The sequence below is a fragment of the Carassius gibelio genome, chromosome B17 (assembly GCF_023724105.1).
Source record: "Carassius gibelio isolate Cgi1373 ecotype wild population from Czech Republic chromosome B17, carGib1.2-hapl.c, whole genome shotgun sequence".
Lineage (NCBI taxonomy): Eukaryota > Metazoa > Chordata > Actinopteri > Cypriniformes > Cyprinidae > Carassius > Carassius gibelio.
In genome coordinates, this window is record NC_068412.1 from 17,912,808 (window position 1) to 17,927,272 (window position 14,465).

General features: G+C 38.1%; 1 protein-coding gene across 2 annotated transcripts; it reads right to left on the reverse strand.

The window, feature by feature from the left end:
• Positions 1–206: 206 nt before the first annotated feature.
• On the reverse strand, positions 207–14,152 carry LOC127976516 (N-acetyllactosaminide beta-1,3-N-acetylglucosaminyltransferase 2). Of its 2 annotated transcripts, XM_052580976.1 has the most exons (4): positions 13,880–14,152; positions 5,498–5,560; positions 5,256–5,385; positions 207–4,006 (listed from the first exon to the last, which is right to left on the reverse strand). In XM_052580976.1, exon 4 carries the CDS (start codon positions 3,986–3,988, stop codon positions 2,798–2,800), a length of 1,191 nt encoding a protein of 396 aa, XP_052436936.1. In that variant the 5' UTR covers positions 3,989–4,006; positions 5,256–5,385; positions 5,498–5,560; positions 13,880–14,152; the 3' UTR covers positions 207–2,797. The 2 variants fall into 2 exon arrangements, with proteins under 2 accessions (XP_052436936.1, XP_052436935.1); XM_052580975.1 differs by lacking the exon at positions 5,498–5,560.
• Between the last annotated feature and the right edge of the window lie 313 nt (positions 14,153–14,465).

The following is a 14,465-nucleotide window of genomic DNA, read 5'->3' on the forward strand; positions in this document are numbered from 1 at the left end:
AATGATCCACAGGAGGAGAACTCCGCATACTGATACTAAAACACAAAGAACAAAGATGCCCTCTGCTGGTAAATCTTTACCAGATATACACACACAAGCTGGTTCATTTTTCAACACAAACAGTCATTTATCAAGTTTTAATAAGATTAAATCGAACCGCAGAACTGCACAGAGATTAAATAGTAGTACAAACACTCAGACAGGAATGACAGAGGGTCAAGAAATCCGTTTATTCCACTTATTACAAGAATTACATTTTAAAAAGGCAGTCATAAACATGAGAAAATAAATGTGCATATCCAATTACAAAAGAGACCATGATTAAAAATCATATTAACAGGCACATTTTGGTAATAACATTTGTGCAGTTTACAATGTGTTTTTTTTTGGTAAGAGGTGTCAGAAAATAATCTGCATATAAAGTGGCAAAAAAACTCATTTGACTGTTCAAAAAATATTTGTGTGGGAAAAGTGAAAAAAGAAAAAAAAAAAATTAAGGTTTAGGTATAGACATGACCGAGTTATAATCCAAAAATACAAACAGAATAATGATTTCATTTTTAGAACTGGATTTTCATCATCATACACCTCAGCATATACATACACGTCAACAAATACACAAATATACATCCATGGACGACTAAAGCCACGTTCAAGGCATCATATTAACATTCAAATATCTTATGATGGAAATAAAGAATTATTTTCAAGGCAGTAACAAAATAAACTAATTGCTTTTTAAAAGTATTCTAATACATGAACATCACAGTTGTGAACTATATACGACAAGTTTGTTTTCTTCAATGTTATGCACGGATGCAAGAGCAACAACAAGGGCCTGAAGAGTTTGACAACTCTCAGGAGTACAGTAAATACCAGTGTATAAAAACTTGCATACTTAACTTTGTCATGGATAAAATTGTAGTTTATAAATACAAGCTTTTTGTACGGTTCATGAACCCATGTAAACACTTTGTTCCTCCCAACAAACACTACATCAGGCTTCTGAACGGTGTGCTTGTCTTTCTATTAGCAGAGAGACAATATAAATCACACATTCTTAGCCCTCATTCCTCATACCTGGGTGGACAACGTAATATTAAACATTTCAAATTGTGAGACTATATAAATACTACATGACACAAGTTTGATTTAGCTCTTCAGCAAGCAACCAATGAAGCAGTACGAAGAGTAACAGATTGTTTATAGAGCGGATGTAGTTTCCTAGGGTGTGCTGACTACGAGGCCTAAATGTCTTTAATAGGAGACACAGCTGATGGTGAACAGTCACAGAAGAAATTAAATATTTGTAGTTAACTGGCAGGCCATAGACATGATTTAAACTATTCAATAAAGCTTAAGACAAATTTGAAAAAAGGTCCAGTGTTCATTTAAAAAAGAAAAACATATGCAGACCAGCAGGGGTCACTGTAACTTAGTTGGGGGCCACTGTGTAAAATTCTGTAATTAAGTCATCCAGCTGAGTCTCCATTTCCTGGCCTCTTTATAAGAAGGGAAAAAGCAAGGACAGCATGATCACAACAGCGACAGGCTTCATTTAGGTCTGGAAAACTGCTTGCAAAGTTTCATTCATTTGAAAAAGAAACCCATAGCTCTGAACTTTATCTCTGATTTGCAAGCTTGACCAAAACTCTCGCTCTCAAAAAACAAAACAAAAAAAAAAACACCCTGAGAATCAGATCTGATAGGGGAGCAAGCATATCATCTAGTTTTTCACCAAAAAAAGAGTTAATGATTTTGTTCATTTTAAACATTTCTTTGACACAATGACCCAGTTTTGGCTCTGTTAATTCAAAGCTTTATGAGTTGCAACTGATTGTCTGCTCCTGAAAGAAAAAATATATATATTCTAGAAGGAAAAGAGCCAGTAATGCACGGCAAAAGCATACATGTGGAGGTCTGGGAATTCAATCTATATTCAGTTGGTATGCAAAACTGCTGTTGCCACAAATAGGGCTCTAAAATTAGCCAACTCTTCATTTGATCTAAACCAGCATGGGCTGTGGTAATATGACATAATATAAACAGGAAGGCAATGTGTTCTTACATTAAAAATAACTAGAGCAGCAAGTTTGGATTAGCCTTGTGATGGCTGCATAGAGTGTTCAAACACATCTGTTTACTGTAGCATAATGCAATGGAATCCTCCTATAGAAAATGAAACCACATTCAAAATGATTGACATTTATGTTCAGGTGTGCGGTGTATCGCCTGTGCCATGTTCAGACCAGCTGAACTGCATTTCCCACAATTCTCAGCACCGTTGATCTCAACCACAGAGAACGGTATAAATACTTGTAACATTATCAGCAGAGTTTTTGACACCGAAACTCAAGCCATTGAAATACTGTGCGTGTGGCAATTTAGAGCTACATTTGAAATATATACACATCTAAAGAGCTCACCATCGCTTCTGACCTTTGACATGAAATTGAGTACATAAAGATGATAAATAAAATCACATTTAGAACAAATGGTAAAAATGTTAAAGAGCTAGTCCACCCAAAAATGACAATTTTGTCATCATTTACTCAATCTCATGTTGTTCCAAACTGCAGAACACAAAAGACGTCCATATGATGAAAGTCAATGGGGACGAAATAAATAAATAAAAAGTGATCAGTGACAGTTTTTTCTGGTTCAACAAATGAAAAAAAAAAAAAAAAAAAATTAATCATACAGTTCTAAAATGTCATGAGGATGTGTAAATTATGACCAAATTAGCACTTTTGGGTGAACTATCCCTTTAAAGCAGCCAAAACCCTGGACCAACAGTTCAATGACAGTTCAAAGCTGGGTTATTCAGCCAGGCCCAGATTTTAATCATATGTTGAGGACTTCTGGGATGGACCAGCATCAGGACGTTATAGACACAGGCATTATCGCGATATTTCTCCTCAATATCAAAGGTCCTGAAGCCTTTGTTCTTCTCAGGAGCAAGGCCCAGTTTCTTAAGGCACATACCTGTGTAGACATCATCAATGGGGTAGAGTGGCACCAACCTCGAGACGTTACGAAGCTTCTGGACCAGCTGTCCCGAGAACAAATAACCGCCCCCACCCGCATAAGCAGGGTACGTACCAACGAACATGCTTTCCGGGATAAAATACTTGACCTTTTTGTCCCGTTGTGGACCAGCGTTGGTAATCACATCTCCTACAAACAGTTCCTTGGCTTTGGCATGAGAAAGATTGCTTAGGAAGTCTATAATGCGGATGGTGTTAACAAAAACATCGTCATCGCCCTTGAAGACGTAACTGACTCCAGGACAGCGGGTGTTCAGCCATTCCAGGAAAAGCACTTCCTTGATGGTGAGGTTGAAGAAGGTGTCCCTAAAGTCCCATTGGAGAATATCTCCATGTATGGAGCTCTCATGGAGAAGCATCTTTGAGAGATCAGGAAAGTGGTCCTCCATGGCTGCATTCCCAAGAAGGAACACTGTAACGACCGTTCGGTTTGCAAGGAGGCCAGCTTTGCCCCACGACTCACGGATGGCCTGACGTCGATCAAAGTGCGGGACTAAAGATTTGATAGCTAGGAGGAGGAACGGTGGGTCTTTGCATATGTTTGGCTGATCCATCACGATGGGATAGGACCTGCAGCGCATGAAAAGCAGAAAGTCCTTGAAGCGATCCGGTAGAGAGTTGTAATCCTTGACTTCGGTGGTCACCCTGAAGTCAGGCTCACAGGAGTCCAAACTAACTGTGTCGTTTAACCAGTCTGGAAGCTTAATCGTGAAGTTGAGCTTTTCTAGGTTGCGATTGTTGATGTAGTTCAGCTGTTGCTGTCGGCGATTCCAGTAGGCGTCACTGGGGAGATCTTTTGCCCAGAAACGCTTCGTGGGAACCAGCTGCTTATTTTTGTTGCTGTCTCCCTTCCCAGCATTGAGAGAGACCTCCACCACTATGAAAATGAACACCATTGTCATCATCACCATGACCTTCACCTTCCTCCGAGGTCCCTGCATGGTGTCGAGACTCACCACCTAAACAGCAGAGAAAAAAAATAACAGATAAGGACATGTTTAGGACTACATTCAGCACTACAGATTAAAAAAATAACTAGGAAGTAATTGGTTCTTAAACTTTTTTGAGACAGAGCTGAATACAGATCTCAATAAGTGCTGTCACTGTAGTGATACTGACTGTATGTGTGGCATATGCATTTTTAAAATACTTTTATTCAGCAAGCATGCAATAATTCTGATGATAATTAATCAAAAGTGACAATAAAGACGCATGGAAGGAAACACTAGAACACTAAAGATGTGATCGACCAAGACCACTTCACAAGATAATATTGATTATTTGTGCATGTGTTGGCAACTAAAGTGTTTGAGTACTGCATGCTAATACGAAGTACAGATCGAGAAGACAAACTAGCGGTGGATACAAAGCTCATTTACTTGAAGGACTTGGCCCATTTCACGTCTGGCTGTTTTAATTTTAGAACGGCATCCTAAAATTAATCCACGTGAACCTCTTTACGTTTAACTCTTTATGAGAGTCAACCCACAAATGATTAAAGAAAACTTCATTTGGGAAAACTTGGAATCATTTTGCCATTTTAAATTCCAACACTATGAGAAAGGTTTAATTTCGGACAATTCACACTTTTTGAAGACTAATATTACTTTTTTTTTTTTCACCTGAACATGTCATCTTCTCATCCATCTGTTGCTTCTCTTTCACAATATCCTCCCTCTTTTCTTGGTTCGTTGCTTTTGTCTCCCAGCAACCCCTCTGCTCTGTTGCACATGGTTTCTCCCATTTATTAAACTCCACATTCTTCAGTTCAGCTTCCTTTTTCCATTCCCTTTCTGTTCTATCCTAGCCCACTTTTCACTCACTCCCATCTTATTCTTTGTATAACCCACACCCTTCACTATAACTCTCTAAGGGATATCAATATAAGGCCTTGTATTTTCTATGGAACAGAGCTGAATGAGAGTCTAGCGTTGCAGGTACGACACAAAGGACTAAATTTAGAGTGGCCTCATGGGCCAGCTGGCCTCTGGGAACAGTAGTGATTTAAAGACTACATATGAGCCAGTCAATGACAGGGTCACTGATTTCCAACAAAAAACGGCATTATCTTTATTTTGGCTTGAAAAATGCATGTCTCCATATTCCTGAATTGTATTGTATTGAATTGTAAACATTGTATACAACAAATGATACAATAAGAATGGTTTCATCTCAGCTGAAATAATTACTCTATGTGTCCCCGTTTACCTGCACAGGTGAGACTGTGGTGGGTCCAGGTGTATGGTGCGCAGGTGCTAGCAATGGTTTTTAGCCCATCCTGACACACTAACAGAGCGAATTCACAGAAACGGGGATGATTTGTAGAGGATATCCAGATCTGGAAAAAAAAGCAAAACATGTTGTTGTGCTGCTGCTATAATAGTGGATACATGGAAGATCTGAGGGAACATAAGAGCCTGAAACAGCAAGAAGGAACCGAGTCTGCTCACATTTGAGGATTAGTCCAGGTGGTCTGAGCTTAATTATTTGTTGGCCTTGCTTGAAATGATTCGCTTTAAAAAAAAAAATAACACTTATGTTTGAGCGACTGAAGACTGACAAAGTGAAAAATTTTATTAAATTATACAAACTACTAAAAACACATATCAGGCTCATAATTTTTCATAAAAAAAAGAAACTGTTGCAAATTAAAAGAAAAAAAACATACCGTATTTTTCGTGCTATAAGTCGCAACTGAGTATAAGTCGCAGCAGTCCAAAAATACATCATGATGAAAAAAAAAAATAATAATAATAATAAGTCGCACTGGACTATAAGGCTGCATTTACACTGTAGGTCTTGATGCCCAAATCAGATTTTCTGACTATATCCGATTTTTTTGACGACCGACTTACATCATCTTTTAAAAGTGACCCGTATCTGATTTTTGCATTTACACTATACACTGCTGAAACTACCAAACGTAGACGTTCTGACCCAGAAAATGAAGTAAAACAGCATGCAATACAATGGATGCAGATGTAAATAAAATTATACAGTAGGGCTGCACGATATTGGGAAAGAATGACATTGCAATATTTTATTTTTCTGCGATATATATTGCGATATGAAATCTAATCGAATTTTTTCTTACAAACAAAAATGGGGTGAGCAGATTTACATTCTCATTTTAAATGATTATGACACCATCGTGTCAATTGATTAATATGCGCGAGGGAGAGAGAGCAAGACAGCACTCGTGTTGTTTGAAGATGGTGAGCGTGCAGCCGGGGCTCGTTCTCTCTCTCTCGCTGTCTCTCACGCGCACTCATCTTTCTATCTCGCTGACCTGTCAAAACTTTCACTCCTTGCAATTAATCCGCGATTTACATACGTCAAGGGCCGGGGAGCAGCTGGCCCGTACAGTTAATGAATAACAGATCAACTACGACAGCCTACATCGCAAATCCTGTGATGTGACTATTGTGGATTCATACATTGCGATATCGATGCTTAAACAACACATCGTGCAGCTCTATTATACAGTGTTTTGCTTTCCACAATATTTTGAAAAGTCAAAAAAAAAATAAATAAATAAATAAATAAAAAAAATCAGCAAAACATTGGTCTCGTATGGCGGAGAAAAAAAGGAGAGCCCTTTATTTCTGTAACAACCCTGCATTTTTGCCCCATCTCTTCGCCCCAAAGACTTAAAAGACATGAAACCTCGGCATTGCTCCACTGCGTGTATCCTTCGTCCTCCATCACGCCTATAATAAGTCATGTGATCTCAGTTGGTGGTGTCCACCTGAGTTGACGTCACTTTTTTAATGATGTACGGCTCGCTTTTACTGGGGAATAACCGATTTGTCTGCTTACATGGCACACGCAAATGCACGTATCCGATTCATATCCGATTTATTACCACAAATGAATGAGGCCTGAATCCGATCTGAGAACATCGGAATCCATGCGGTTTTTTCCTGCTTACACGTTCACCGGTCATATCCGATCTGTGCCACATGAGAGCAAAAAAATAAATAAATCGGATTTGGGTCACTTGAACCATGCAGTGTAAATGGGGCCTAAGTCTCATTTGTTTAGAACCGAGAACCAAGAGAAAACATTACCGTCTACAGCCACGAGAGGGCGCTCTATGTTTTCAGTGTAGACTACAGGAGCACAGAGCAGCATAGATCGCCCTCTCACGGCTGCAGACAGTAATGTTTTCTCTCGGTTCATTTCTCTTGGTTCATGTCAAATTAATTTTGATAAACAGGTTGCACCTGACTATAAGTCGCAGGACCAGCCAAACTATGAAAAAAAAGTGCGACTTATAGTCCGGAAAATACGGTACATATACACACGCACATAAAACACACAAATAGTTTTTCATCATAATATATAAACAAATTATTTTTTGATATAAAATAAACCTACAATTTCAATATTTTGCTGGAAAAAAAAGTTTAATTGTCAAACTACAAATGAACAACAAACAATGTCTAAACGTTATACACATTTCAGAGCCATGTCCAGGATATAAAGTACTTTTGAGGACACTGATGAGTACAATCAAGACATTTAGTGCATTTGTTCCTCTTCTCTCTGACCGTAAGTGCTCCAAGTAGCTAAAGAGTCCCCAGGAGGTGAAGTCTCTTATTAATAATTAACACTACATTTGCTGTGCAAACAGTGAACTGAATCGCTCTCCATCCTCATGTCAACAGACTAAAGACTCACACAGATCTTTTCACTAGCCCTTTACAAACCATTATGCCATTATGTTTCTAGGGGTCACTCCAGAGTCCGGAGGGTTTGAATAAATGTAATCTCTTTAAGATGTTTTTAATTGCATGTAAGAGAGCAGTAGATGTTGGCTCAAAAGAAGCCCTCCAAAAATGGAATTTTTAAGTATTGTAAGTCAAATATGCTCTATGGAAAAACTGACCTTCTCTCTCTGGTTACAGAAGAACAAAGGGAGGAAATGGGATTGTAAAATACTTCAAACAAGCAATGGCTAGACTTCCAAAGTGGACCTCAACTTCTATCTGTACCATGCAGCTCCTAATTTCTTGTAAGACCTCATTTAACAGTTTTTCTTTTTTTATTCTATTACTGCAGTCTTTTTTATCTGTGAATGTCTCCTTGTAGATATTTTGGTTTATGTTCTCTATATGGGTGTACTAAATGTTAAAATGTAAAAAAAAAAAAAAAAAAAACTAAAATGATTGAGAAAGAACTTTCCTGGTTTATAAAACCAACAAACTTATTGCTCATCTTGCTGTGGGTCCGAAAAGAAACTTAAGCAATAGTGTGCAAAATCCAAAGCAGAAACAACAGCAATTAGGCAATGGCAAAAACAAAAAAAAATTATAATACAACATGCGTTGGGAAATATTTAATGCTACTGCTGTAGAAGCATGTGTGTGTAAAGAGAATTTATTTGTATTCTTGCACCGCTATCAGCCGGCAGGATGGATTTAGATTTTTACAAGTGAGAAAAGGTGAACGAAAAAGTCATGAGAATTTAGAGCATCCTCGACATGCCCAGAACAAGTCAAGACAAGGAAGAATCAATCATTCTGTCTTTAGGCAAAATGCAAAGCAGAGCAAAGTTGACTATAGCTGTCAAGCAACATAACTTGTGTTCATATATGCAGTCAAACAGAATTCAACTGATGTGTGGTTAAAGGTCTATATGTGGTTGTTTTACAATTTCATAGATGGAAATAGTCACTTTTCCACTGTCGGGCCACTGCTTGCAAGTGCTTTAAAAGGGCCGGGCAGGGCTGATCGCCTCTGACCTGTAGCACAGAGGCTAAAATAGTGCTCGTGTTTCCACCTTCAGGCCAGAAGTTCTGCTGCTCTTCACTAAAACCCGCCCTTTACACGCCAACAGCCAGGGCTTTTTGGTCTGACGAAAACCTTGGGCTAAAGTGACAAGGCAGAAACAAGGCAGAAATATTTATAAGCGATGTAAAAAAAAAAAAAAAAAACTATGCACGCTAAACATTAACGTTACCATAGTAAACATGGTAAATGAAACCACTTGGGAGAAATCAGATGTCAGCTTCTTATTCTTGATCACAATGGTCTATTTAGTAACATTTTATCGGTCATATGTCTTCGAGAGTTTAGCTCCACGTAGCCTATCATAAAAATATAATAATGTTTTTTGTTCGAGAGCTTTTATAAAAATAGAGATATGATTCATTCTAAATGTGACGTATAGGCTACTGTGGCTACAATTAAACAGAAATGGACTTGGCTGAATAAGCAGGCTATTTTCATAAGCGTTAAAAATATATAAATGATTTATAGAATAATAGAAGAGGACGAGGTTGCGTGACATTGTTCCTGAGAGGCGTGTAAAGGGCGGGTTTTAGTAAAGCACATTGGTGCTTCAGGCTCGACTGTGGAAACACGGCGCTTCTTGCCTGAGTCCGAGGCTATTAGCCCCGACCGACCGGCCCGCTTTAAGCTCTGGCTCACAGTGGCCCAACAGTGGAAATGTGGCTAATGAGAACAGATCATGCTATATATAGCTCCAGTTAATATTAAAAGCACTGTCTATATACACACACACACACACCCACTCACTGATGATCACTTCTGTGTGACTTCAAGTCTACTGCTGTTGTAAGAGATAAACAATACGTTTGGGGTTAAACAAAAAGCAAGCCACTCTGTGATGAACTACCTGGGCGCAGGTGCATGATGACTGCAAGCCATTTATGTGTATAATAAAAAAAAATACAAATTAAAAAAAAAACCTGTCCAAATGACTAAGCATTATAGAATTTAAAAGTCTAGGGTCAGTGAGGCAAATACTATGATGCTGAAGACTGCATTTATTTGATCAAAAATACTATATTTTGAAATAAATTGAAATAATTGTTCTCCATTTTAATATATTTTAAAATGTAATTTATTCCTGAGAGTCTTCAGTCTTTTATAATCCTTCATTTTAATATCCTGATTTCCTGCTCATGAAACCTTCTTATCATTATCAATGATGAAAACAGATGTGATTAAAGTATTTTTGTGGAATTTTAATTTTTTTTTATGAATAAAAAGTTTCTCAGATACATCTGAACAACTTGCTAATGCTTTTTTAACTTGTGAATTGTGTTGTATTTGTGAAGGAAGAAAAGTGAACAAAAATTATTTATGCTCATCTTTTACATACAGCTTGGCAATGTGACACAAAAAAGGCCATTACCAGCCTATCATCTCCTCTTTAACAGTATAATGTGTCTGAAGTCCCTTCAGGCATAGGTTTCCTGGAAAAGGGAGAATTCTCCATCACTGAAACTAATTATCTTGGGTGGAGTTGGGTGGAGTTTTCCCATGTGGCACAAATGGAATACAAGTGACCAAAACAATCACAGACAGTGACATGAAAGAGTGTGAGAGATCTTAAAGGGGTCATATTTTGCTTTTTTAAAAGATCATTATTTGTTTTATTTGGTGTAATAGAATACGTTGGCATGCTTTAATGTTAAAAAAACATTATTGTAGGTCCTCTATGCCCTGCCTCTCTCAAACGAGTCGGTTTCTACAAACTCCCTCCTTCCGACAAGCGCAGTCTGCTCTGATTGGCCAACTGACCCAGTTCATTGTGATGGGGCCAAACACCACAAAGCACTCGTCGGAAATATAACACTCCTTTCCTTAATCATGAGCTTCATCCTTCAAAATAAATGTAAAAGACAGTTAACAATGTCCTTAGTTTTACCATTAGTTAAAGCCCAAAAGAGGAACAGAGTGGCCTGACAGACACCGTGATGAAGCTCGTATGTGTTTGCAGTACACAAGCCACAGACGGTTAAGAGAGCGGACTCCACCGTGTGACCCTGTCACTCTCTCTCACACAGGTATGCCAAACTCCTCTTTTGAACGGTCAATAACAAATACTTCAACTAATAACCAAACATACTTGCAGTTAGATGCACATGATCATATGATTAGATATATCACCCAGGCCTACTTACAGTAACTGATTTAGAAGCACCAGTTTGTTGTGGCAAAGTGAGAATTACCTCCTCTCCTAGGTTCATGAAACGCTGATCCATAAAATGTGTTAATGTTCTGTTGTAAGTAATCTTAAAGATTCCTAAATTCCTCTACTTTCAGAGCCAAATAAAGAGCTTTTGCCTTCACCTAGATACACACAGCATCTCCCTGACATGGCTGCTTCAACAGTTACTGCGGTTACTAAAACCATGCCTTCTTTCTTAGCGTGAACATTTGGGGCGGCATTACACAAATATTTCCACAGTGATGTAGACATGTGGGGGCATGTTTAATCAAGCAGTTTTAGGGGTGTGTGGCAGAGTCTTAACTTTGATAAAGAATATCTCTTTGGATTTGAGACTTTAGTCTTTGCGACTTTACAGATCTTCCATTACGCACCAAGAGCTTGTTACACTCCAAAGAGAAAGGAAAAATTGGAATCGCATCATATGACCCCTTTAAAAGAGCAATTCTGAGGAATGGCCCTACAAGCAGGAAGCCCCCCCAACTCCCTGTAAGAAACTGACTGATTGCAGCCTCTAAACCTTTAACACATTCTGTAGTTAACTTTAAAAATAAATACTTGCGTTTAAATGGGTAAAATTAGACCGAAACCTTGGGGGCACAAGCTTACACTGAAGGACATTTCCTGAGTCATCATGGAAATGTATAATGAGTCTAACTCCAAGGGATTTACCCTAGTTAGTCAAAAACCCCACTGATGCACACTATGCATACACTATCTGGTCTTCCTACTCCTGTTCAGCACAATGACTTCAGAAGTTCAAGAATAAACATTATTTGTTCCTTCATTTATTTAAAAATGTTTTGCCCAACCGGTTTCACAGACAAGGCTTAATCTAGTCCTGGACTAAAATGCATGATTGAGCCGTTTTAACAAAGCCAGTTTCACTGACATATCTTAAAATTTGTCAGTGTTATTGTTTTGTATGAAGACGCACACCAGTATTGTTTTTTTTTTTTTTTTTCTAAAATCACATTTATAAAAGCTACTTAAATTCCATAATTGAACAAAGAATTGATCCTGGCTTAGTATAAGCCCTGTCTGTGAAACCGGGCCTTGGATTGCTAAAATGTAAGCACCATTTAATATACAAAGGAAAGCACTGATGCAAGAAACTGTACTTTGATTTGTCCAAGCCAAATGCACCACCACAACCTAAAAAACCTAATCTGGGGGTTGTTCTAAACTCAAACACATACTCGAAGACTGTAGGCAACATTCCCTAAGAGCTTGCAATCTCTCCGTAATGAGGCTAACATTCTACATGCTAGTGAAACACAGGCAGGAATGAAACCCGTTAGGACTCCACAGTTAAAACTGTTTGTAAATAAGGGAGGTTAAAGCAACATTTGGGGTCTTTCTCAATGTTCAAGCATCATGCATTTTAATTGATCGAAAAAATGAAAATTCCTGTAACAACATGCTAAAAAAACATGGATGGATGCATAAAGAATTTACAACAATTATGAAAAAATAATAAATAACCTTCACATTATAATGTATAGAACAGATTGGCACAGCACATACTGCATTTAACTCTAATTGAAAAATCTAATGAAATTAATGCACAAAGTTTCACATTAGTTTGGCATGGCATGCTCACCCAACAGCAAGCAAACGTGCCACCATAACAAATCATAAAAATTACAAATATATTTTGACAACTGGTCATTAGTGTTAATTCCTAGTACACGGTTACTCATGTTAATCCATAAGGATGACTTTCTTTTTTCCAGGATCTCTTTCGCCTTCTCTGAAAAAGGGCATTCAGAATCAAACTGGTCTTAAGAAACATTCCTGGAAGTGGCCACTGATCTAATCTTCGTCTCCACTTTCAATCCCTTTAGGGAACAACAGTCTGAATACATTTAGGTTACAAAGTGACGCTGATGAAAGCAAACACTTCATATAAGGTCTAATTTACAACTGTAACAACAAATTACCCTTAGGAGGAAAAATCTTATGTTACATTATGAAATCTTGTTTAGGCTGGATTCATAGAGCTGGAACTGGAAGTTTAAAGGTCATTTAATGCATTTTCTCTGGACAGCTGTCATTCGAATTACTCCAGACATTTCGCTTCCTCTTTTAACTGGTGCAAAAATCAAAACCAAACTACATGCAAACAACAAGGAACACACACCATAAAACTGTGCAATGTGCTTAGTTAAAAGGCAATTAAGATGTGATATTTATGACAGTAAATGATACACTTTGAGAAGAATGCTCGTGTTCATAGGCCTACTATGAATTCATTGTGCTGTAGCTGTACGAAACCCGCAGTTACACCATAGCAACTGTCAAAGTAAGTGCACCCATTGTACAGACATGATCGGGCAGGTCACAACCTGATAAAGACCACAAGTACAATCTAATGATTCAATCAAATTACAGAATGTGAAAATGAACATTGGGAACTGCTGATATCCGTTAATTAATCTACGATTAACACCAATCTTACGTTATTAGTGTACACACTAGAGTAGATACACGTAAGCGTTCATATAAAATTCGTTTCCAATTACACGAACAATGGCAGCGACTGAATTTAGGCTGTTTTGGAGTAATGTAGCCTAGTTATTTCTGTGAATTAGCCTACCGGTTTCATGTAGCCTATTTCCCGAAGCGGTTTGATATGCAATCTGTGACTGCACCTCTCACCCAGGTGACGCCGCCGAACAAACTAACTTTACTTTTGACCGGTAAAATGAAGAAAAGACACCCACCAGACACATCAACTTTGGCTGAAACAGCAGATGTAAAGAACCGGTTTACACCATTATTTAAACAAAGCTGTAAAGCAAATAAAAAGGACTGTTTTAGCAGAACTGCTAACGTCAAAACTCACCCGCACGCGAACGACTCCGTGTCGCGCTCCTCGTCACAAAACATGAAAGTTAATGCGGACTTCTTGATATCAAAATTCAGCGGACACCGACTGGAACCAAACTGATCTAAAACCAAACTTCTGCCTTTATCTTATTCAAAGTCATTATTGCCTTTCAGCTCCAGCTGCGCGAGAGCGTGTTCACATCCTGCCTGTCTCCAGCTCTGCTTAAGATGGATCCATTCCTAGGGCGGGGTAAAACCCTCCTTATTTAATGCACTATTTACCAAAAATTCACTTTGTTTACAGTACGTCCTTCGTCACTGGAATGAAAACTGCCTAGTGCTTTCTTTAACGTTTCCTGGAAAAACTCATGACAATTCGTTGTACTTCGACTAGTTGATTTATTTTGGGTTTACATTGGTTGTTAGGGTTATAGGCTACTGCCGAATTCAAGTATAAAATGTAAGTTCTATATTTAATCATACTTTTAATTACTTGAGCTCATTCTAAACATTCGATTGAGGAGGAACAGGTATAATGCTGTAAAATATGTTTCTATCTAGTCCAATAAATCACATTGGCTACCAGCTGGCTATATATGGAG

Coding starts and splice junctions, on each gene's coding strand:
- LOC127976516 (XM_052580975.1), bottom strand. CDS start 3,988: ATGCAGGGACCTCGGAGGAAGGTGAAGGTCATGGTGATGATGACAATG.